At 52.7% G+C, this 23,735-nt stretch overlaps 3 protein-coding genes and 1 long non-coding RNA gene across 4 annotated transcripts; 3 read left to right on the top strand and 1 right to left on the bottom strand.

The window, feature by feature from the left end:
- The first annotated feature begins 55 nt into the window (after positions 1-55).
- Positions 56-2,205, top strand: LOC145520104 (cathelicidin-3-like). The gene is made up of 4 exons (XM_081525759.1): positions 56-253; positions 883-990; positions 1,160-1,231; positions 1,827-2,205. Exons 1-4 carry the CDS (start codon positions 56-58, stop codon positions 1,977-1,979), a joined length of 531 nt encoding a protein of 176 aa, XP_081381885.1. The 3' UTR covers positions 1,980-2,205.
- LOC145520108 (uncharacterized) lies at positions 1,559-7,118 on the bottom strand. The gene is made up of 3 exons (XR_014064216.1): positions 6,207-7,118; positions 5,558-6,108; positions 1,559-2,076 (listed from the first exon to the last, which is right to left on the bottom strand). It is a non-coding gene; the product is annotated as an uncharacterized LOC145520108 (long non-coding RNA).
- A 9,159-nt stretch (positions 7,119-16,277) lies between these two features.
- Positions 16,278-17,590, top strand: LOC145520107 (cathelicidin-1). The gene is made up of 4 exons (XM_081525761.1): positions 16,278-16,475; positions 16,588-16,695; positions 16,845-16,916; positions 17,501-17,590. The coding sequence occupies exons 1-4, from the start codon at positions 16,278-16,280 to the stop codon at positions 17,588-17,590; spliced, it is 468 nt and encodes a 155-aa protein (XP_081381887.1).
- Positions 17,591-20,570: 2,980 nt separating this feature from the next.
- LOC145520420 (cathelicidin-1) lies at positions 20,571-21,989 on the top strand. Its single transcript, XM_081526704.1, has 4 exons — positions 20,571-20,774; positions 20,888-20,995; positions 21,145-21,216; positions 21,797-21,989. The coding sequence occupies exons 1-4, from the start codon at positions 20,577-20,579 to the stop codon at positions 21,884-21,886; spliced, it is 468 nt and encodes a 155-aa protein (XP_081382830.1). The 5' UTR covers positions 20,571-20,576; the 3' UTR covers positions 21,887-21,989.
- Positions 21,990-23,735: the final 1,746 nt, after the last annotated feature.

Genomic DNA, 23,735 nt, shown 5'->3' with positions numbered 1-23,735 from the left:
CCAGGCTGAGCATAAAAGAAGCGTCCCTCGGGTGGGAGGAGGCAGACTGGGGATCATGGAGACCCAGAGGGCCAGCCTCTCCCTGGGACGGTGGTCACTGTGGCTACTGCTGCTGGGACTAGCGCTGCCCTCGGCCAGCGCCCAGGCCCTCAGCTACAGGGAGGCCGTGCTTCGCGCTGTGGGTCAGTTCAATGAGCGGTCCTCAGAAGCTAATCTCTACCGTCTCCTGGAGCTAGACCCGCCTCCCAAGGATGTGAGTTGGGGGATAGGGTGGGGAGGGGGCTCTCTCCCCCCAGCCTTGGTCACGCTGTCATTCCCTCACTCAGGCTGTACCTCCTGTCAGGAAGGCACTTTCCCCTCTAGGTGGGCTCCCATCTCTTCCAGGAAACCTTCCCAGACCTGGGTCCCCTGCCAGCACCAGGCTTCCTGCCTTAGCATCTCTGCTGTGGGAACAGGCGCCCTGCACACCTGGCTCAGGCTCCCTGGACTTCTGGGAGTTCCAGGGACGGAGGGGGTCACTGGTTCTGTGAGGTGACTTCCCTGCTGAAGTCCCCTCTGCACCTCAGTGTCTCCCTGCCAGGGAGGACTCTGTCAGCCTGGAGGTTCCAGCGACAAGGGCTCTCCCTGCAGGCAGCGCTGACTCCCTCAGCCCCTCTGAGGGGGAGGCGCTGCCATCAGCGCTGGTGTGAGGTCCGCTCCTGCTTTCTGTGTGCCCGTGAGGCTGGGGACGGGGTCTGTCCCCTCCGTTGTGCTCCCAGCACCAAGCCCAGGGCCAGACGCACAGGGGGCTGGAGAGGCTGCCGTCTGGGTGGGGGGCAGGGAGACGGATCAGAGAAGGAAACGTGAACCTGAGCCCAGTCTCCCCACTTATTCCTGGATCAGGATGGGAACCCAAATATCCCGAAGCCTGTGAGCTTCAGAGTGAAGGAGACCGTGTGTCCCAGGACGAGCCAGCAGTCCCCGGAGCAGTGTGACTTCAAGGAGAATGGGGTGAGCCAAGGGGCTGGAGGCTGAGGTAAATGCTTCTGGGATAAATGCTTGTCAGGGAGCTGATCAGGGGCTTTCAGGGAAGATTTCCAGCCCCTGAGGTGTGAGGTAGGGTGAGCCTGGGAGGTTATGGCCCAGGGGTTCCAGTTTGACTTGGAAACTCCCCTTCCAGCTGGTGAAACAGTGTGTGGGGACAGTCAGCCTGGACCCGTCCGATGACCAATTTGACCTAAACTGTAATGTGGTGAGTGGCCCCTTCTAGACTTGGAGGATTCTAGGGGGTAGTGTGTGGAATGCTTTGGACCAATGACCCACTGCCCCATCCAGGGCAGAGAAAGGCCCTCCTACCCCGGCCCCTCCCTCCCCCGAGCCCCAGGTCTCCAGCCCTGGCTCTGCATCCCTTAGAGCAGTGGTTCTCTAATGCGGTCCCCACCTGGGAACTGACATGAGACAGATTCTTATGTCTGAGAGCTCCTGAATCAGACTCTGGGGTGGGGTCCAGGCATTGTATTTTCACAAGGCCTGCAGGGGATTCTGACTGGGGGGAAGTTGAGAGGAACCGACTCAGTAATGATCTCTCATACCCTGCTCTAATCCAGTTTTGCTAGGATGGGCTTGTGACCCTGCGAAGCCCCATGTTGTCTGTGGACCTCAGTTTCTCCACAGGTCTCTGTATTTAGGGGTTCAATCATATGCTTCAAAGATAACAGCCAGAGGGTGAACAAGGTCCAACACTCGTGGTGTCCCAGTTAGAGGGCTGTTCAGGTGTGAAGTGAGGGATCTTGTCTGACTGACCCTTGCACAGTCTCACAACAAATCTGTTTTGTCATGGTTTACAGCTTCAGAGTGTCAGGCGTCTTCGTCTCCGGCGCCCACGTTTGCCAAGGCCAAGGCCAAGGCCATTGCCATTCCCACGGCCATGGCCAAGGCCAGTTCCAAGGCCATTGCCATTCCCACGGCCATGGCCAAGGCCAATTCCAAGGCCATTGTGATAATCATTGGGAAGGCCAAAGTCAAGGTTAGCACTACGGCCAAGACCAACGCCAAGTCCACGTCCATTCCTGTTGACATCTCCCATTCCAGGATTTCCTAGAAAACAGTGAAGGATTGGTTGACATCACACCCATTAAAGAATTTTGATGAATCCTGAGTCCACAGAAGGGTCCTAAGGGTCTGATTTGTTTGGGTTAGACTTCTGGACGGTGAAAAATACATTCTTACGAAAACAACTTTCCCCCACCTTCAATTTCAATTTTCTCACCTCTTAACACTTACTGAGACAGAGTCCTTAAGTCCGAGAGGCCTCTTTTGCATGTGTGTGTGTGTGTGTGTGTGCATGTGTGTGTGTCTGAGTGTGTGTCTATGTGCATGTGTGTATCTATGTGTGTGTGTGAGATCACTCCTGTGAACACAGAGAAGTGTGAGGCCCCTGTTCCTTCCAGGAGGACATGGGGGAAGCCAGCATCCCCAGGAGCTCCAGGACAGCTTCTCCACCCTCGGGTCCCTCCCGAGCCCTTCACCCGCCCCTGCCCTCCTCCTCCAACACCCAGTAGGACGTACGGAGACCTGCTGGGTGTGTGGTGCTGGTGGGGCTGCTGCTCCTGCTCGCATGGAGCTGACAGTCAACGAGGGGCCAGGCTTCCCACCTTGTTAAACACACACAGAGACCCAGTTCAGTCTCAGGGTTAAGCCTGCAGTTTCAATGCCCAGAACATTCCACCTGCTCTTGACAAACATAACTCTAGAGAATCCCACCTTCTTTGCCTTCTCTTGTTGTCTTGAGACACATCTCTGTTTCTTTACCTGGTCCCAGATTTCACTGGTGGGTTTGTGCTTATGGATCACATGGTATAAAAATTTGCACCATTGAACACAAGCATCCTGCTCATTGGGGTTGCAGATTTCTCCATGAGTGTGTGAGACACACAGAGTGACACACAGGTCACATCACTGTTTGCCTCAGTGTTCAGACACTGCCCATGTCCTGTCCACTCCCCATTCTCTAGCTGACCTTTGCTCTGGGGGTAGATGGAAGCCCTGGGGAGTTTGAATCCAAGGAGCAGCTTCAACTAACCATTGGGGGAACTCGATGGAAAAACATCTCCTCTTTCTCCCTCCTTGTGTGTCCCACTCCCAGATATGTCACACCTCTGTGTGAGGTCCCAAGCTGGCTTTAGTCTCAGCCATGCACTTCAGTGACCTCTTCATTGAATGTACTCTTCTGATTCAGCTCGAGCTTTCTGGAATTGCCTCCCAAACAAACTACTTCCGCTAAATGCTTGTCTTAGGTCTGCTTCTGGGTCAACCTAAACCAAGACAGATTCCTTTCTCTGAGAGGGAGAGAGGGCAGGATCTCACAGAGCATGTACTCTGTTACCTGTCAGGCTTGTTTCCTCTTGGTGAACAGGTGGGGCTGAATCAGGAAGGTTAGAGGAAAACAATAGAATGGGAAAGACTAGAGATCTCTTCAAGAAAATTAGAGATACCAAGGGAACATTTCATGCAAAGATGGGCACCATAAAGGACAGAAATTGTATGGACCTAACAAGCAGAAGACATTAAGAAGAGGTGGCAAGAATACACAGAACTATACAAAAAAGATCTTTATGACCCAGATAACCAGGATGGTGTGATCACTCACCTAGCACCAGACATCTTGGAATGCGAAGTCAAGTGGGCCTTAGGGAACATCACTATGAACAAAGCTAGTGGAGGTGATGGAATTCCAGTTGAGCTATTTCAAATCCTAAAAGATGATGCTGTGAAAGTGCTGCACTCAATACGTCAGCAAATTTGGAAAACTCAGCAGTGGCCAGAGGACTGGAAAGGTCAGTTTTCATTCCAATCCCAAAGACAGGCAATGCCAAATAATGTTCAAACTACCACACAATCGCACTCATCTCACACACTAGTAAAGTAATGCTCAAAATTCTCCAAGTGAGGCTTCAACAGTATGTGAACCGAGAACTTCCAGATGTTCAAGCTGGATTTAGAAAAGGCAGAGGAACCAGAGATCAAATTGTCAACATCTGTTGGATCATAGAAAAAGCAGGAGAGTTCCAGAAAAACGTTTATTTCTGCTTTATTGATTATGCCAAAGCCTTTGACTGTGTGGACCACAACAAACTGTGGAAAATTCTTAAAGAGATGGGAATACCAGACCACCTGACCTGTCTCTTGAGAAACCTGTATGCAGGTCAGGAAGCAACAGTTAGAACTGGACATGGAACAACAGACTGGTTCCAAATAGAAAAAGGAGTATGTCAAGGCTGTATATTGTCACCCTGCTTATTTAACTTATATGAATAGTACATCATGAGAAATGCTGGATTCAATGCTGGATGAAGCACAAGCTGAAATCAAGATTGCTGGGAAAACTATCAATAACCTCAGCTATGCAGATGACACCGCTCTTACGGCAGAAAGCGAAGCAGAACTAAAGAGCCTCTTGATGAAAGTGGAGAGGAGAGTGAAAGAGGAGAGTGAAAAAGCTGGCTTAAAACTCAGCATTTAAAAAACTGAGATCATGGCATCCAGTCCTATCACTTCCTGGCAAATAATTGGGGAAATAATGGAAGTGGTGACAGAATTTATTTTCTTGGGCTCCAAAATCACTGCTGATGGTGATTGCAGCCATGAAATTAAAAGATGCTTGCTCCTTGGAAAATATGCTATGACAAACCTAGACAGCATATTAAAAAGCAGAGACATTACTTTGCTGACAAAGGTCCGTCTAGTCAAAGCTATGCTTTTTCCAGTAGTTATGTATGAATTTGTGATTGGACCATAAAGAAAGCTGAGCCCAAAAGAATTGATGCTTTTAAACTGTGGTGTTGAAGAGGACTCTTGAGAGTTCCTTGGACTGCAAGGAGATCCTACCAGTCAATCCTAAAGAAAATCAGTCCTGCATATTCATTGGAAGGACTGATGCTGAAGCTGAAGCTCAAATACTTTGGCCACCTGACACAAAGAACTGAGTCATTGGAAAAGACCTTGATGCTTGGAAAGATGGAAGGCAGGAGGAGAACGTCAGAGGATGAGATGGTTGGATGTCATCACCGACTCAATGGACATGAGTTTGAGCAAGCTTCGGGAGTTGCTGATGGACAGAAAAGCCTGGCGTGCTGCAGTCCATGGGGTTGCAAAGAGTTGGACATGACTGAGCAACTGAACTGACTAAACTGAAAGGAACCTCATGCGTCTCACTCTACATCATTCCTCACTGTGGGAGTAAACCCTATAGGGAAACGGAGGGCTCTGTTGTGTTTGTGTCAGTAATACAGGCTTGCCAGAGCCAATTGTTCAATGGTCAGGAGTTTTTTTAGCTGCTTGTTAAGCTCTTGGTGGCTTCCCTGGAAGCTCAACTGGTAAAGAATCTTCCTGCAATGCAGGAGATCCCGGTTTGATTCCTGGGTCGGGAAGATCCTCTGGAGAAGGGATATGTTACCCACTCTAGTATTCTTTGGGTTCTCTTGTGACTCAGCTGGTAAAGAATCCACCTGCAACATGGTTGATCTGGTTTCAATCCCTGGGTTGGGAAGATCCCTTGAAGAAGGGAAAGGCTACTCACTCCAGTATTCTTGCCTGGAGAATTCCATGGACGGTACAGTTCATAGTGTTGCAAAGAGTCAGACACGACTGAACGACTTTCACTTTCATTTTAAGCCCTTGGTAGCTTCAAATCAGTAGACGTTTCTGCCAGAGTATTGATGCCTCCCATGTAATGTGCTGCCCCATCCTGTCTGTGCTGCTGAGGCGATGAGAACTGCAGGTAGGAGAGTTGGTACCTGAACACACAGCTGGAGTCTGCTGTTGGTGATAAAACTGAGTAGCATCTGTCTTCACTTCCCAAAGCACATACCAGATGTCAAAACCTGGGAGGAGCTGCTGGAAGGGCTATTTCTACCTTCCCAGTGCACCCGTGGGCAGATGGAACACCTCCGCTAGGAGAAGCCAGTCAGTGGGGAGGGGACACAGAGGCACCCGGGAAGAGGGAGGAGTGTGTGGGCCTCGTGTGAAGGGCCCTGTCTTCCTGCATCCTCCCAGAAGTTAATGTCTGGATGGGCTCAACTCACTTCCTGCTCAAATGTCGTGGTCTCCCAGGAGGCTCACCCTGAGACCCTGAGGGTTTGCAAAGATGGGAAAGGGACTTCAGTCTGAAGTGCGAACAAATATAAAGTTTCAGAGGCAAGAAGGCACAGGGAGGGTTTCAGGCTTACCTAGTAGCAAGTAATCATGTGTATTGCCAATTCATTTCTACAGTGAACATCTCCTTTTCCTCATTTGAGTTGGGAAAAGGATACAGTTTGACCAAGAGGCCACTGGGGCAATACCTGGACTGTGAAACCAGGTTGCACAGAGGCCCACCTCTCCTTCCTTCTCCAAGGCTGATGTGTAACCAGCGCTATCCATCCAGCTGCCACCTTCTGAGGGGCCCTGGCCAAGTCCCCAAGGGTCCCATAGGAAAACTGAGACCAATAGCAACCCCAGAACTCACAACTACATGATCATTCCTCCTGAAACTTGTACAAGAATTTCCTTCTTGGCCTGTAACCCATCTATTGCTTTGGTCCATTATCCTCTCAGCCAGCTGTGTTCTCAAAACCCTGCACACTGGCCACCCCAGCATGGTGTCCCTACCAGGGCACAGGACAGGAATTCACTTGAGGTCAAATCAGAAGAGACTTCCTGAAGGCTGTGGGATCCAAGATGAGGAGGTGCTGAATCTCCTTGGACATCAGTGAGGGCTCCCTAAGGAAGAAGGTCAGGGCAAGCAGAGGGATCAGGGGAAGAGATGGGAGATGAGCAGGTGGCTCAGAGGTGCCTGAGTGTTTGGGAAGGACAGGGGAGCCTGACACCCGAGGCCTGCAGGCAGGGGGACTGGACAACACCAAGCATCAAGCTCCAAGACCTGTTGCCCCTGACTCAAGGCAGCAGGTGAAATGGTCAAATCAGTGGTTTGCAGGATCCCTAGACAATTCTGTGGAGGGCGGACAGTGGTCAGGGAAGAGCTGGGAACATGCTCCCTAGAAACTGGGTAAAGAAAAGGCTTTAACCTAACCTAAGTATTTAGTGAGGACTGTCCATCCTGTGGTTGCCTTCACTGTGAGAGAGAACAAAGAACTGTGGTCATAATACAGATGACACTTCCTCATACCTAGTTGGGGAGGTACCAGGGTAACAGCCCAGGCATTTGGCCATAGGAAATATATGACTGAGAAAGTAATCAGAAGAATCCAGAAGAGGGGACAGATGGAGCCAATCTCTTGACTGGCTGAAAACTGAGCCCAGAGCACAGGATGGTGTGGCCTTGACGCCTGCCTCGGTACTGGCTTGGGGGGAAGTTAGGCTCTAGACATGATGATACTGTCAATCATTCATGAAAGTTATTGAGTGCCTACTGGCCAAGAACCTTGAGCTGGAGATTTATTATTGAATATGCTCCTTTAACACCCCACTCCAGTACTCTTGCCTGGAAAATCCCATGGACAGAGGAGCCTGGTAGGCTACAGCCCATGGGGTCGCTAAGAGTCAGACACGACTGAGCGACTTGACTTTCACTTTTCCCTTTCATGCATTGGAGAATCCCAGGGATGGCGGAGCCTGGTGGGCTGCCGTCTATGGGGTCGCACAGAGTCGGACACGACTGAAGCGACTTAGCAGCAGCAGCAGCAGCAGCAGCATACTCCTTTAAGGGCTTCCCATGTGAAGCTAGTGGTAAAGCCTGCCAGTTTAGGAGATGTAAGACATATGGGTTTGATCCCTGGATGGGGAAGATCCCCTGGAGAAGGGCATGGCAACCCACTCCAGTATTCTTGCCTGGAGAATCCCATGGACAGAGGAGCCTGGTGGGCTACAATCCAGGGGGTCACAAAGAGTTGGACATGCTGAAGTGACTTAGCACGCACGCATGCAAAGTCCTTTAAACTGTTGTCAAGTGTGCAGGTGTAAGACAGATTTCTGACTCCCTCCCTCTCCTAAGGACTCAACCATTTTGAGCAAACCTGCCAGTGACACTCCCTAGGGTGTCCAGAGAGACCAAGAAGTTGTCAGGGAGATGGAGAAACCATTTCTTCACCTTGCACAGGACCTCCCTGCCCACTGCCCAGAAATCCCATGAAGCAACAGCAGGGGCTGAGACAAGTCCACCTCATACCCTGGGAGGAGGACAGGGATGGGACGGGTCAGGAAGACTCCTGGTTGAGCCTTTGCATCAGGGCCAAGGCCAAACATAAAAGGAGGGTCCCTCGGGCTGGGAGGAGGCAGACTGGGGACCATGGAGACCCAGAGGGCCAGACTCTCACTGGGGCGGTGGTCACTGTGGCTATTGCTGCTGGGATTAGTGACGCCCTTGGCCAGTGCCCAGGCCCTCTGCTACAGGGAGGCTGTGCTTCATGCTGTGGATCAGCTCAATGAGTGGTCCTCAGAAGCTAATCTCTACCACCTCCTGGAGCTAGACCCACCTCCCAGGGACATGAGTTGGGGAGGGGGCTGTCTAGGTAAGGGGCAGGGAGACAGATCAGAGAAGGAAGAATGAGCCCGAACCCAGGTTCCCCCCCACTTTAATCCATCACCAGGATGAAGATCTGGGCACTCAAAAGCCTGTGAGCTTCACGGTGAAGGAGACTGTGTGCCCCAGGACAACTTAGCAGTCCCTGGAGCAGTGTGACTTCAAGGAGAAAAGGGTGAGGCTGGGGGTTGGGGTCAGTGTTTCCCAGGGAGCTGAACAGGGGGCTTCTGGGAAGGTTTCCTGTCCCTGGGATGAAGCTGGCAGGTTATGGCCAAGGGGATTCCAGTTTGACCTTGAGCCTCTCCTTCCAGCTGGTGAAACAGTGTGTGGGGACAGTCACCCTGGACCCATCCAATGACCAATTTGACCTAAACTGTAATGAGATGAGTGATCCTTTCTGGACTAGGGGGTTTCTAGGGAAGGTAGTGTGTGGAACATCCTTTGTACCAATGACCCGCTGCCCCATGCAGGGCAGAGAGAGGCCCTCCTCCCCCGGCCCCTCCTTCCCTAAGTTCCAGGTCTGCAGCCCTGGGGCTGCCTCCCTTAGAGCAGTGGTTCTCTAATGAGGTTCCCATCTGAGAACTGATGTAAGATGGATTCTCAGGTCCCACTCAGACTTCCTGAACCTGACCCAGGGGTGGGGCCCAGCCATTTGAATTTTCACAAGCCCTCCAGGGAATCGTGACTGAGCTCAGTTTGTGACACACTGACTGCAGTCATGGGTTTTCAGCCTCTGCTCTCTTCCAGCTTTGCTGGAATGTGCTTGTGACCCTGGGAAGCCCCTTATCATTTGTGGGCCTCAGTTTCCTCTCTGTCTGTGGTGTGGAGATTCAACCACATGCTCCAAGGGTCACAGCCAGCGCGTGACCTGGGGTCCCAAGGCTCCTTGGGCAGCCGGGGAAAGTCGAGGTGTGTGTGTGGGGAGTGTCAAGTGTTAACCTTGAGTCAGTCCCAAAAGAAGCCTGTGTCTTCTTGTTTCACAGCTCCAGAGTGTCAGGAGACGCTGGCGATGGGGACGAATACGACCATTCTTGCCTTTGTTAACTAGAATCCTAGGTTGAAGTAGAAGGACTGTGGATCCTGAGCCTGGGGAAGAGTCCTAAGGGTCTGATTTGTTCGGCTCAGGCTTCTGGACAGTGAAAATAAATTCTTGTGAAAACAGCTTCCTCCAGGCTTTAATTTCACCTGTCTCCCTTCTCCCACTTATCAAGACCGTATCCCTAACTCTGGGAGGCCCCCCACTTATGTGTATGTGTCTATGTGTGTGCGTGTCTGTGTGTGTGTGCCTATGTGTGTGTGTGTCTATGTGTGTGTGTGAGATCACTCCTGTGAACACAGAGAAGTGTGAGGCCCCTGTTCCTTCCAGGAGGACATGGGGGAGGCAGCAGCCCCAGGAGCTGCAGGACAGCGTCTCCACTCTCAGGTCCTTCCTGAGCCCTTCACCTGCCCCTGCCCTCCTCCTCCAGCACCCAGTAGGACGTACGGAGACCTGATGTGTGTGCAGTGCTGGTGGGGCTGCTGCTCCAGCTCACGTGGAGCTGACAGTCCTCGAGGGGCCAGGCTTCCCACCTTGTTAAACACTCACAGAGACACAGTTCAGTCTCAAGGATAAGCCTGCAGGTGCAATGCCCAGGACATACCTCTTGCCCTCCACAATGTTAATTCTGAAATAGCCCACCCTTCCTGGCTTTTTCTGTGGCATTTAGACTCAATACTGTTTCTTCCACTGGGTCTCAGATGTCAGTGGTGGGTTTGTGCTTAACGATCACACAGTATAAAAATTTGCACCATTAAAAAGAAGTATCCTGCTCATCGGGGTGAAGATTTCTCCAAGAGGGTGTGAGAGACAGAGTGACACAGAGGTCCCATGTCTATTCGCCTGTGTGTTTTGACACTGTCCATGTCCTGCCCATTCGCCATTCTCTAGTTGACCTTTGCTCTGAGGCATTCAGGAAGCACTAGGGAGTTTTTATCAGGGAGCAGATTCAACTAACCATTAGGGGAACTTGTTGTAGAAACATCTCCTCTTCCTCACTCCCTCGGGGGCCCACCTCCAGATGTATCACACCTCTGCCTGAGGTCCCCAGCTGGGTTGAGCTCCTGTCATCCACTTTAGTATTCTTCTCACTCAAGTCCTGCCCTGACTCCTCTGTCTACACTTATGCTGGCTTTTCCTGGAATTACCTCGCAAACAAACTCCTTCCACTAAATGCTTGCCTTCAGTCTCCTTCTGGGCCAATGTGAACCAAGACATATTCCCCTGTCTGAGAGGGACAGAGGGTAAGATCTCACAGAACATTTACTTTGTTACCTGTCTGGCTTGTCTCCTCTTGGTGAGCAGGTGGGTTGATTGCAGACAGGTTAGAGGAACTTTGTGCCTCTTCTCTACATTGTCATATGCTGTGGGAGGAAACCCTACAAAGGAAACTCAGAGCTGTGTTGTGTCTGTGCCCAAGGATCCAGGCTTGGTAGAGCCAAGTGTCAAATGGTCAGTTGTGTGTTTTTTTTTTTTTTTGAACTGGCTGTTACACTCTTGGTAGCTTGAAATCAGCCATGGTGGAATATTTACACTATGGAAATGGACAAATCCTCCACATTAGGCCCATAACCGCTGGCATATCCTAGCCCCACCGGAGAGAGGGACTACTCATCAGGATGATGTGGCATCTGTGCAGGTCACATCTGTTTTCAATTGTTCCACATGATTGCCCATCCTGCTTCCATGGCCACCCACCTATAGCCTGAGGCCAGTCTTGTCCTTTCATATCCTACATTGGCATTGACCAGATGTTCCTTGCTGTGGAGGAGGCTCTCAGCATGCGTAGGTGACCACTGATAGCAGAAAGGAGTAGATGCTTACATTGGTTCCATGTGAATCCTAGAGCAGGGAGCTGAAGTGGTCCCTGGCAGGGAGGTCTGCAGGCCTTCTCAGTGCCTTCTAAAGGGATTGGCTTCTGAGTGTCTGCTGTTCATCCCTGGACCTCTTACTCCCAAGAGAACAGATATCAGACCCTTCCATTAATGGCTTTGTGCATCAGGCCAGGGCAGTGGCCACGAGAGGAGGGAAGAGCCTCTCTACAGGCTGAGAGAGTGTGGGGCTGCCTGGGATGAGGTACTGAAGACACAGAGAGGCAGGTTGGTTCCCTGACAGGCTGGACCACACAGGCGTGGGTTGTGAGAGCACGGTCCCGGGCGGCTCGGCGTCCGGGTGTAGGTATGAGAAGTGTGTGGGGGGAGATGACAGTTCAGTTTTGACCCCTTTGGTTTGGGGGGGGCCAGAGGGATGCTGGTCTCTGGGTGGGGCGCTGGGCAGTAGACATTGTTAGTGTCCTGCTCAGATCCTGTCACTGGGAGGCTGCCCTGAGGACCCCCAGCTGATGGGACTGTGGGAGGTAGATGGTAATGACTCACAGGTCCGCCTTCACAGCTGCCTTCACAGCCTCCCCCTCCCCAGGAGGTGCCTCGGATATTATGTCTCCTCTATGCTTGGCCTGTGTAAGTGACTGCCTGTGAAGGGACATGAAATCCTAGCCCCCTCCTCAGTTCAGTACAGTTCAGTTCAGTTCAGTTCAGTCACTCAGTTGTGTCCGACTCTTTGCGACCCCATGAATCGCAGCACGCCAGGCCTCTCTGTCCATCACCAACTCCCAGAGTCTACCCAAACCCATGTGCATCGAGTCGGTGATGCCATCCAACCATCTCATCCTCTGTCGTCCCCTTCTCCTCCCGCCCCCAATCCTACCCAGTATTAGGGTCTTTTCCAATGAGTCAATCCTTCGCATGAGGTGGCCAAAGTATTGGAGTTTCAGCTTCAACATCAGACCTTCCAATGAACACCCAGGATTGATCTCTTTTAGGATGGATTGATTGGATCTCCTTGCAGTCCAAGGGACTCTCGAGAGTCTTCTCCAACACCACAGTTCAAAAGCATCAATTCTTCGGCGCTCAGCTTTCTTCACCGTCCAACTCTCACATCCATTGCAAAGATAGGCTCGATAAAGGACAGAAATGGTATGGACCTAACAGAGGCAGAAGATATTAAGAAGAGGTGGCAAGAATACACAGAAGAACTGTACAAAAAAGATCTTCACGACCCAGATAATCACGATGGTGTGATCACTCACCTAGAGCCAGACATCCTGGAATGTGAAGTCAAGTGGGCCTTAGAAAGCATCACTACGAACAAAGCTAGTGGAGGTGATGGAATTCCAGTTGAGCTATTTCAAATCCTCAAAGGTGATGCTGTGAAAGTGCTGCACTCAATATGCCAGCAAATTTGGAAAACTCAGCAGTGGCCACAGGACTGGAAGAGGTCAGTTTTCGTTCCATTCCCAAAGAAAGACAATGCCAAAGAATGCTCAAACTACCTCACAATTGCACTCATCTCACATGCTAGTAAAGTAATGCTCAAAATTCTCCAAGCCAGTCTTCAGCAATACGTGAACCGTGAACTTCCAGATGTTCAAGCTGGTTTTAGAAAAGGCAGAGGAACCAGAGATCAAATTGCCAATATCCGTTGGATCATCAAAAAAGCAAGAGAGTTCCAGAAAAACATCTATTTCTGCTTTATTGACTATGCCAAAGCCTTTGACTGTGTGGATCACAATCAACTGTGGAAAATTCTGAAAGAGGTGGGAATACCAGACCATCTGACCTGTCTCTTGAGAGACCTGTATGCAGGTCAGGAAGCAACAGTTAGAACTGGACATGGAACAACAGACTGGTTCCAAATAGGAAAAGGAGTACGTCAAGGCTGTATATTGTCACCCTGCTTATTTAACTTATATGCAGAGTACATCATGAGAAATGCTGGGCTGGAAGAAACACAAGCTGGAATCAAGATTGCCGGGAGAAATATCAATAACCTCAGATATGCAGATGACACCACCCTTATGGCAGAGAGTGAAGAAGAACTAAAGAGCCTCTTGATGAAGGTGAAAGAGGAGAGTGAAAAAGTTGGCTTAAAGCTCAACGTTCAGAAAACTAAGATCATGGCATCTGGTCCCATCACTTCATGGGAAATAGATGGGGAAACAGTGGAAACAGTGTCAGACTTTATTTTTTTGGGCTCCAGAATCACTGCTGATGGTGACTGCAGCCATGAAATTAAAAGCTCCCTCCTCAGTAAGTCCTAAAGCAGGGGTGCAATGCCAGTTCCAGGGCTTTTGTGGGTGAGGTTTAAGCTCGTCTCAGGGTAGAGCACCTCCCTGAGGGAGGGTTTGGGCCACCCTGCTGAGTCTGCCATTTCCTCGTGATTGAATGGTTTACCTGTGGGTCTCATTTGCCTCATCAACTGACCTACACAGAGAGCTGGTGGGTGTTCCCAGAGGTCTGGGGGCACTGTTTGGGACTGGATTCTGGTTCTCCTTGCCCCAGAGTCTCAAGGACAGGAAGGATGGCTGGGAGGAGCAAAGGAGGGGGCGATGGGGGACCAGGGCACCTACCTGAGTTTGTTGGGGTGAAAGGTGCATGCGGGTTTCTCAAGGATCAGATGCGGAGTCGGGAACAAGCTGACTGGGGACAAGGGCTGTGCTGTCTTTCCCAAGAAGACCTCAGCCCTAACAGGCTGTGAGGACTAAACCAGAAAAGCTGGTTGCTCAGGGCATGGAAGACATGCTCCTCACCATGGGAGGGGCCATCAAGGACCTCGCTGAGGACCCTACACAGAATTAGGGAGGATGGGGGAGGGGACTTCAGTCTGAAGTGTGAGCCAATGCAAAGGCCCAGAGGCAAGAAAGCACAGGGAGGGTTTCAGGCTTACCTAATAGCCAGTAACCCTGTGTATTGCTAGTTATTTTCTATTGTAATCATCTCCTTTTCCTTCTTTGACTTGGGAAAAGGATACAGCTTGACCAAGAGGCCACTGGGGCAAGACCTGGGCTGTGAAACCAGGTTGCACAGAGGCCCACCTCTCCTTCTCTCTCCAAGGCTGATGTGTAACCAGCACCATCCATCCAGCTGCCACTTTCCGAGGGGCCCCAGCCAATTGCCCAGAGTCCCACAGGTCAACAGAGGCCAAGAGCTACCCCTGGCCTCCAGTCACATGGCCATCCCAAGGGAAGCCGTATTAGAATTAGCTTTATGGTCTCTGAGCCCCTCTAACACTTTAGCTGCTTATATCTCCCATCTGTGCTCTCTCTACCACCCAGCACCAACCCTCAATCCTGGTGTCTCACCCACAGGACTAGACATGGAGTCAAATAAGAAGAAACTTTCTGAGGGCTGTGAGAGCCAAGAAGAGGAGATGCTGAGTCTGCTTAGATGACAGGGAAGCCTTTCCCAGGAGGAAGGCCAGGGCAAGCAGAAGGATCAGGGGCAGAGATGGGAGATAAGCAGGAGGATCCGATGGGCCTGAGTGATTGGGATGGCCTTGGACCTGATACCTAAGGCCTGTAGGGTGGGGAGTGAGGACAATAAAGAGATCCAACCATCCAGACCCTAATGCCCCTGGCTCAAGGAAATGGGTGAAATGCCCAAATCAGTGATTTTCAGGAGCCCCGTAGACAATGATATGGAGGGCGGACAGTGGTCAGGGGAGAGCCAGGAACACAGAGGAGGACTTTGGGCACTCTGGCTCTCTGTTAGAGGAGAGAAGATGGGGTAGGACCAGGGAAGGGGTGGTGGGAAGTCAGGGGAGTGTCCTCAGGAAGAAGAAGGAGCAGGTGGGGCTCCCAGGCTTCCATCTCAGGGCTCCTGCAGCAGTACCCAGCCAACAGTCCAGTGCGGAAAACCAGGGTGATCACAGGAGTCTTGAACCCAGAGACAGAGCAGTGACATGTGTACATGAGAACTGGTGTCTTGAAAAGGGCAGGGACAGCCCCTGGAACATGTGAGGACTGGGAAGAAAAGCAGCCCAGATGCACCTGAGTCAGCCCTGCCCCCTAAGAGGAGACTTCCTGAAGGAGAATCAGCAAGAGAACCCATGGAGGAGGAGGGGACCCAGGAGGGCAGCGACAGGAGAGAATCACCTTTTGGAGGACAGATGGACTCTACAGCCTGTGAAGATAAACATAAGGCTTGAGTGAGGCCCCTGTACTTAGGGAGGGCTGTCCAGCCTGTGATGGCCTGAGTGTGAAACAGAGCAAAGAAGCGTGTTTGGAGTGCAGATGAGCCTTTCTCAGGCCCAGATGAGAAGCAGCCATAGCAATAGTCCGGGTATGGTGGGTTCTGGGGACAGGACATTTTTAGACTGAGAAAAGTAATGCAGAAGAATCCAGGAGAGGGGACAAATGGAGCTCACTGTCTGAGGGCTGGATGCAGAGAGGATGGTGTAGGCTTTGTGTCTGCCTAGAGACCGGCTGGGTGTGCATGTCTTTAGTTGTGAGTGGTACTGTCATCCCCTCACCAAATGTTAAGTGACTCTCTACTGGGTTCCAGGAAGTGCCAAGAGTTGGAGGCTGAGCGCTGAATAGCCTCCTTTACCCTGAATCCTGAGGAAACCATGGTGTGGAGTCAGAGGGGATGTAGACACTGCCTGGTCCCTCCCTCTCCTGGAGGACTCAACGCCTTTGAGCAACTCTGCCTGTGACACTTCCCATGGAGCCCAGGAGAGACCGAGATATGGTCAGGGAGATGGAGAAAGCATTTCTTCACCTTGCACAGGGGCCTCCCACCCCACTGCCCAGAAATCCCATGAAGCAACAGCAGGGGCTGAGGCAAGTCCACCTGACACCCTGGGAGGAGGGCAGGGATGGGGTGGGTCAGGTTGAGTCTTTGCAGCAGGCCCAGGCTGAGCATAAAAGGAGGGTCCCTTGGGCTGGGAGGAGGCAGATTGGGGACCATGGAGACCCAGAGGGCCAGCTTCTCCCTGGGACGGTGGTCACTGTGGCTCCTGCTGCTGGGACTAGCGCTGCCCTCGGCCAGCGCCCAGGCCCTCAGCTACAGAGAGGCCGTGCTTCAGGCTGTGGATCAGCTCAATCAGCAATCCTCGGAACCTAATATTTACCGTCTTCTGGAGCTGGACCAGCCTCCTCAGGATGTGAGTCGGGGAGGGGGCTGGGGAAAGCACCCTCTAGGTGGGGCGCCGGGACACAGATCAGAGAAGGAAGACTGAGACCGAGCCCAGTCTCCCCCCTCTAATCCTTTGCCAGGATGAAGACCCGGACAGCCCGAAGCGTGTGAGCTTCAGGGTGAAGGAGACCGTGTGCCCCAGGACCACCCAGCAGCCCCCGGAGCAGTGTGACTTCAAGCAGAATGGGGTGAGCCTGGGGGCTGGGGGCACAGGAGGATGCTTCCCAGATTGCTGAACAGGGGGCTTCGAGCAAGATTCTCAGCCCCTGGTATGAGGCTGGGAGGTTATGGCCTGGGAGTGGGTGGTTCCACCTTGACCTTGAGCCTCCCCTTCCAGCTGCTGAAACGGTGTGAGGGGACACTCACCCTGGACCAGGTCAGGGGTAACTTCGACATCACCTGTACTAATGTAAGTGGCCCCTTCTGTACTGTGGGAACTGCTGTGGGGGTGGGTTGTGGAACTTCCTTTGGACCAATGACCTGCTGCCCCATCCAGGGCAGAGGAAGGCCCTCCTACACTGCCCCATTCCTCCCCGAGACCCAGGTCTCCAGTCCTGGTTGTGTGTCCCTTAGAGCAGTGGTTCTCTTCTGGGGTCCCCACACAGAGAACTTGTCAGAAAGGCACCTTCTCAGCCCCACTCAGACCACCTGAATTGGACTCTGGGGCAGGGTCCAGCCATTTGTCTTTTCCCAAGACGTCCCAGGATTCTGACTGTGCTAAAGTTTTGAGAGTAATGAGCCCTCAACCCCTGCTCCCTTCCAGCTTTGCTGGGATGGGCTTGTGAGTCTGGGAAGCCCTTGTCTTCCCTGTTTCTTCATCTATCTGTGAGTGTGGGGATTCACCCTCATGCTCCAAATATCACAGCCAGAGGTGAACTGGTGCCCCGAGGAGTCTGGTGTGACCCTGGAAAAGGCAGGTTCAGGCAGGGAAGGATCGTGGGTTGATGGTGATGCAGTGCCAACAAGCAACCTGTTTTCTTTTCTGTTTCACAGCACAAGAGCATCCGGATTACAAAGCAACCATGGGCGCCTCCACAAGCAGCCCGATTGTGTCGCATCATAGTGATGAGGATTTGCAGATAATCAGCTCTTGAAGATTTCCGTCCTAAGCCAGAAGAGAGTCCTAAGGGTTTTCTTGCTCTGCCTCAGGCTATTGAATCTGAAAAATAAATTCTTGTGATATGAATATCCTCCAGGCTTCAATTTTATTATCTCCCCTCCTCACAGTTACCAAGAAAGAGTCTTTAACTATTCCATGTCTCGTGTGTGTGTACCCGTGTGTGTGTGTGTGTGTGTGTGTGTATGTGTCTCTGGGTGTGTTCATGAGTGTATGTGTGTGTGTGATCACTCCTGTGAACACAGCAAAGCGTGAGGCCCCTGTTCCTTCCAGGAGGGCACAGGGGAGGCAGCAGCCCCCGGAGGCCCAGGACACTGTCTCCATCTTCGGGTCCTTCCCGAGCCTTTCACCCGCCCCTACCCTCTTCCTCAACACCCAGGGGACCTAAGGAATCCTGCTGTGTGCAGTGCTGGTGGGAATGTTGCTCCTGCTCACATGGAGCTGACAGTCTATGATGGGTCAACTTCTCACCTTGTGAAGCACTCAGAGAGACGCAGTCGAGTCTCAGGGCTAAGCCTGCAGGTGCAATGCCCATGAGTCTCATGGACACGACATTGGCTGGGAGGAGCAGAGAAGGGGGCGATGCAGGACCAGGGCTCATACCTGAGTTTGCTGGAGAAAAGGCACATGCAGATTTCTCAAGGACCAGGTGTGCAGGAGGGGGGAAACACCCTGGGATGAGGACTATGATGTCTTTCCTGAGCAGACCTCAGTTCTGACAGGCTGTGAGGACTAAACCAGGAAAGCCGGATGCTTTCACCCTTCGCATCACAGGAAGTGCTGCCTGAGGGCCCGGAAGTGGACCCTCTTAAGGATCAGGGAAGGATGGGGGAAGAGGGCTTCAGTCTGAAGAGTGTAAGTGTGAAAGGCCCAGAGGCAGGAAAGCACAGAGAGGATTTCAGGGTTAGTAGATACCAGTCTTTACGTGTATTGCTAATTATGTTGTATTGTAATCAAGTCGCTTTCAGCCTTTGATTTGGGAAAAGGATACAACTTGACCACAGTCCAGGGTCAAACCTGGACAAGGAAACCAGGGTGCACAGAAGCCCACCTCTTGTTGCTCTCCAAGGCTGAGTGTGTAACCACCACCCTCCATCCAGCTGCCAACTTCTGTGGTGTCCCAGACAATTGTCCCGAGTCCCAGAGGCCCACAGAGTCCAAGAGCTACCCCCAGCCTGCAGTCTTGTGGCCATCCCAAGGGAAACTGGATTAGAATTTGCTTCATAGCCTCTGGGCCCCTTTCATATTTTGGCTTATTACCTGTCCCACTTGCACTCCCTCCACACCCCAGCGCTGGCCACTCTGCTTGGTGACTCGTCCAGATGACTGGACACAGAGTCACTTGGGGGTCAAATTAGAAGGGATGTCCAGAAGACTGATGTCCTATGTCAGAAAAGAGGAGGAGGTGCCTTCTGTGCCTGAAGATCCCTGAAGGCTTCCCAAGGAGGAAAAGCAGGGTAAGCAGATGGATCAGGGGCAGAGATGGGGGAGGAGCAGGAGGCTCTGAGTGGCCTGAGGGATTTGGGTGAACAGGGCAGCATGACACCCGAGGCCCTCAAGTCTGGGATGAGGAAAACTAAGAACAGCAACCATCTAGGCCCTGATACCAGGGCGGGGGATTGTAGGCTCGGGAGGCAGGGGGTGATACAGTCAAACAGGTGGTGTGTTGGAGCCCTAGAAAATAGCGTGGAGTGTGGACAGTGGTCAGGGAGAACGTGGTTTTCGGGGAAGGTGGTGTTTACACGTTGTGGCTGAGCTGAGAGGAGAGAAGACGGGGGTAGGCCCAGGGCAGGAGTGGTGGGTGGTCAGGGGAGTGTCCTCAGGAGGAAGTCGGAGCAGGAGGGGCTCCCAGGCTTCCAGCTCAGGGCTCCTGCGGCAGCACCCAGCCAACAGCCCAGGGCGGACAACCAGGGCGTTCATGGGAGTCTTGAACTCAGAGACACAGTCCAGTATGTGTGTGATGGGCACTGGTGTCTTGAGAAGGGCCGTCTCCAGGAACGTGTGAGGTCGGGAGGTGAAGCAGCCCAGATGCATCTGGCCAGCCCTGCCTCCTAAGAGGAGAGTCCTTGGAGGAGACTCAGCAGGACCTTCAGGGAGGAGGAGGGGACCCAGCAGAGCAGGGACAGGAGAGAATTGGTCAGGGGCAATTTCAGGACAGAGTGTCCACAGAACCTGTGGAGATAAGACAAGGCCTGAGTGTGGCCTCTGGATCTAGGGAGGGCTGGTCAGCCTGCGATGGGCTTGAATGTAAGCCTGCAAAGAATTGTTGGAGGTAGTATAGAGAACCTTTCCTCAGGCTCTGCTGGAGTAGGGCCAGGACAATAGGCCATGTTTAGTGGGGTCTAAGGCCAGGACATTTTTAAACTGAGAAAAGCAATGCAGAGGAATCCGGGAGAGGGGACAAGTGGAGCTCACTGTCTGAGGCCTGGGCACAGAGAAAAGGATGGAGCGGGCCTGTGTCTACCTAGGGACTGGCTGGTGTGTACATCTTGAGATGTGGTACTGTCATCCTCACACCAAATGTTAAGTGACTCTCTACTGGGTTCCAGGAAGTGCCAAGAGTTGGGGGCTGAGTGCTGAATAGCCTCCTTTACCCTGAATCCTGAGGAAACCATGGTGTGGAGTCAGAGGGGATGTAGACACTGCCTGGTCCCTCCCTCTCCTGGAGGACTCAATCCCTTTGAGCAACTCTGCCTGTGACACTTCCCATGGAGCCCAGGAGAGACCGAGATATGGTCAGGGAGATGGAGAAAGCATTTCTTCACCTTGCACAGGGGCCTCCCACCCCACTGCCCAGAAATCCCATGAAGCAACAGCAGGGGCTGAGGCAAGTCCACTTGACACCCTGGGAGGAGGGCAGGGATGGGGTGGGTCAGGTTGAGTCTTTGCAGCAGGCTCAGGCTGAGCATAAAAGGAGGGTCCCTTGGGCTGGGAGGAGGCAGATTGGGGACCATGGAGACCCAGAGGGCCAGCTTCTCCCTGGGACGGTGGTCACTGTGGCTCCTGCTGCTGGGACTAGCGCTGCCCTCAGCCAGCGCCCAGGCCCTCAGCTACAGAGAGGCCGTGCTTCAGGCTGTGGATCAGCTCAATCAGCAATCCTCGGAACCTAATATTTACCGTCTTCTGGAGCTGGACCAGCCTCCTCAGGATGTGAGTCGGGGAGGGGGCTGGGGAAGGCACCCTCTAGGTGGGGGCACAGGGACACAGATCAGAGAAGGAAGGCTGAGACCGAGCCCAGTCTCCCCCCTCTAATCCTTTGCCAGGATGAAGACCCGGACAGCCCGAAGCGTGTGAGCTTCAGGGTGAAGGAGACCGTGTGCCCCAGGACCACCCAGCAGCCCCCGGAGCAGTGTGACTTCAAGCAGAATGGGGTGAGCCTGGAGGCTGGGGGCACAGGAGGATGCTTCCCAGATTGCTGAACAGGGGGCTTCGAGCAAGATTCTCAGCCCCTGGTGTGAGGCTGGGAGGTTATGGCCTGGGAGTGGGTGGTTCCACTTTGACCTTGAGCCTCCCCTTCCAGCTGCTGAAACGGTGTGAGGGGACACTCACCCTGGACCAGGTCAGGGGTAACTTCGACATCACCTGTACTAATGTAAGTGGCCCCTTCTGTACTGTGGGAACTGCTGTGGGGGTGGGTTGTGGAACTTCTGATGGGGCAGCAGGTCGTTGGTCCTCCTACGCAGCAGGCCCTCCTACACTGCCCCATTCCTCCCTGAGACCCAGGTCTCCAGTCCTGGTTGTGTGTCCCTTAGAGCAGTGGTTCTCTTCTGGGGTCCCCACACAGAGAACTTGTCAGAAAGGCACCTTCTCAGCCCCACTCAGACCACCTGAATTGGACTCTGGGGCAGGGTCCAGCCATTTGTCTTTTCCCAAGACGTCCCAGGATTCTGACTGTGCTAAAGTTTTGAGAGTAATGAGCCCTCAACCCCTGCTCCCTTCCAGCTTTGCTGGGATGGGCTTGTGAGTCTGGGAAGCCCTTGTCTTCCCTGTTTCTTCATCTATCTGTGAGTGTGGGGATTCACCCTCATGCTCCAAATATCACAGCCAGAGGTAAACTGGTGCCCCGAGGAGTCTGGTGTGACCCTGGAAAAGGCAGGTTCAGGCAGGGAAGGATCGTGGGTTGATGGTGATGCAGAGCCAACAAGCAACCTGTTTTCTTTTCTGTTTCACAGCACAAGAGCATCCGGATTACAAAGCAACCATGGGCGCCTCCACAAGCAGCCCGATTGTGTCGCATCATAGTGATGAGGATTTGCAGATAATCAGCTCTTGAAGATTTCCGTCCTAAGCCAGAAGAGAGTCCTAAGGGTTTTCTTGCTCTGCCTCAGGCTATTGAATCTAAAAAATAAATTCTTGTGATATGAATATCCTCCAGGCCTCATTTCATTTTCTCTTCTCCTCACAGTTAACAAGAAAGAATCTTTAACTATTCCATATCTCGTGTTTTTTTATGAGTGTGTGTGTGTGTGTGTGTGTGTGTGATTACTCCTGTGAACACAGCGAAGCGTGAGGCCCCTGTTCCATTCAGGAGGGCACGGGGAATTCAGCAGCCCCAGGAGCTCCAGGTCAGCATCTCCATCCTCGCATCCCTCCAGAGCCCTTCACCCGCCCCTGCCCTCCTTAACCAACACCCAGTAGGACCTAGGAGACCTTCTGTGTGTGCAGTGCTGGTGGAAATGCTGCTCACATGGAGCTGACAGTCCACAAAGGGCCATGCTTCTCACCTTGTGAAGCACTCAGAGAGACGCAGTTGAGTCTCAGAGCTAAGCCTGCACGTGCAATGCCCATGGGTCTCATGGACATGATGCTGGCTGGGAGGAGCAGAGGAAGGTGCGATGTAAGATCAGAGCTCATACCTGAGTTTTCTGGGGAAAAGGTGCATGTGGATTTCTCAAGGACCAGATGTGGAGGCGGGCGGAAACACCCTGGGATGAGGACTGTGATGTCTTTTCTGAGCAGGCCTCAGTTCCGACCGCCAGTGAAGACTAAACCAGGAAAGCCGGATGCTGGAGGCATGGAAGGTTCACCCTTCACATCACAGGCAGTGCAGACTGAGAACCCGGATGTGGGACCCTCCTAAGGATCAGGGAAGGATGGGGGAAGAGGACTTCAGTCTGAAGAGTGTAAGAGTGAAAGGCCCAGAGGCGGGAAAGCACAGAGAGGGATTTCAGGGTTAGCAGATACCAGTCACTACGTGTATTGCTAATTATGTTCTATTGCAGTCATGTCCCTTTCCACCTTTGATGTGGGAAAAGGATACAGCTTGTCCAAGAGGCCACTTGACCACAGTCTAGGGTCAAACCTGGACAAGCAAACCAGGTGCATAGAAGCCCATGTCTCCTTCCTTCTCCAAGGCTGAGTGTGTGACCACCACCCTCCGCCCAGCTGCCATCTTCTGTGCTGTCCCAGACAATTGTCCCGAATCCCAGAGGCACACAGAGGCCAGAGCTACCCCCAGCCTGCAGTCTTGTGGCCATCCCAAGGGATACTGGATTCGAATTTGCCTCATGGCCTCTGGGCCCCTCTAACTTTAGCTTATTACCTCTCCCAGTTACACTCCCTCCACATCCCAGCGCTGGCCACTCTGCTTGGTGACTCAACCAGATGACTGAACACGGAGTCACTTGGGGGTCAAATTAGAAGGGATGTCCTGAAGACTGTGTCAGAGAAGAGGAGGAGGTGCTTTCTGTGCCTGAAGATCCCTGAAGCCTTCTCAAGGAGAAAGAGCAGGGCAAGCAGAGGGATCAGGGGCAGAGATGGGAGACAAGCTGGAGGCTCCGAAGGGCCTGAGGGGTTGGGGTGGACAGGGCAGCCTGAAACCAGAGGCCCACAAGTGTGGGCTGATGACAACTAAGAACAGCAACCGTTTAGGCCCTGATGCTAGGTGGGGGTGGTGTGGGCTCGGGAGGCAGGGGGTGACATGGTCAAATGGGTGGTGTGTCGGCGCTCTAGAAAATAACATGGAGGGTGGACAGCGGTCAGGGAGAACCTGGCTTTCAGGGAAGGTGGAGTCTACACGTTGTGGCTGCACTGAGAGGAGAGAAGACAGGGGTAGGCCCAGGGCAGGGGTGGTGGGAAGTCAGAGGAGTGTCCTCAGAAGCAAGAAGGAGC

Source organism: Giraffa tippelskirchi, chromosome 9 (assembly GCF_054371585.1).
Source record: "Giraffa tippelskirchi isolate mGirTip1 chromosome 9, T2T-mGirTip1v1.2.pri, whole genome shotgun sequence".
NCBI lineage: Eukaryota > Metazoa > Chordata > Mammalia > Artiodactyla > Giraffidae > Giraffa > Giraffa tippelskirchi.
This window is presented reverse-complemented; position numbering and strand designations above follow the sequence as displayed.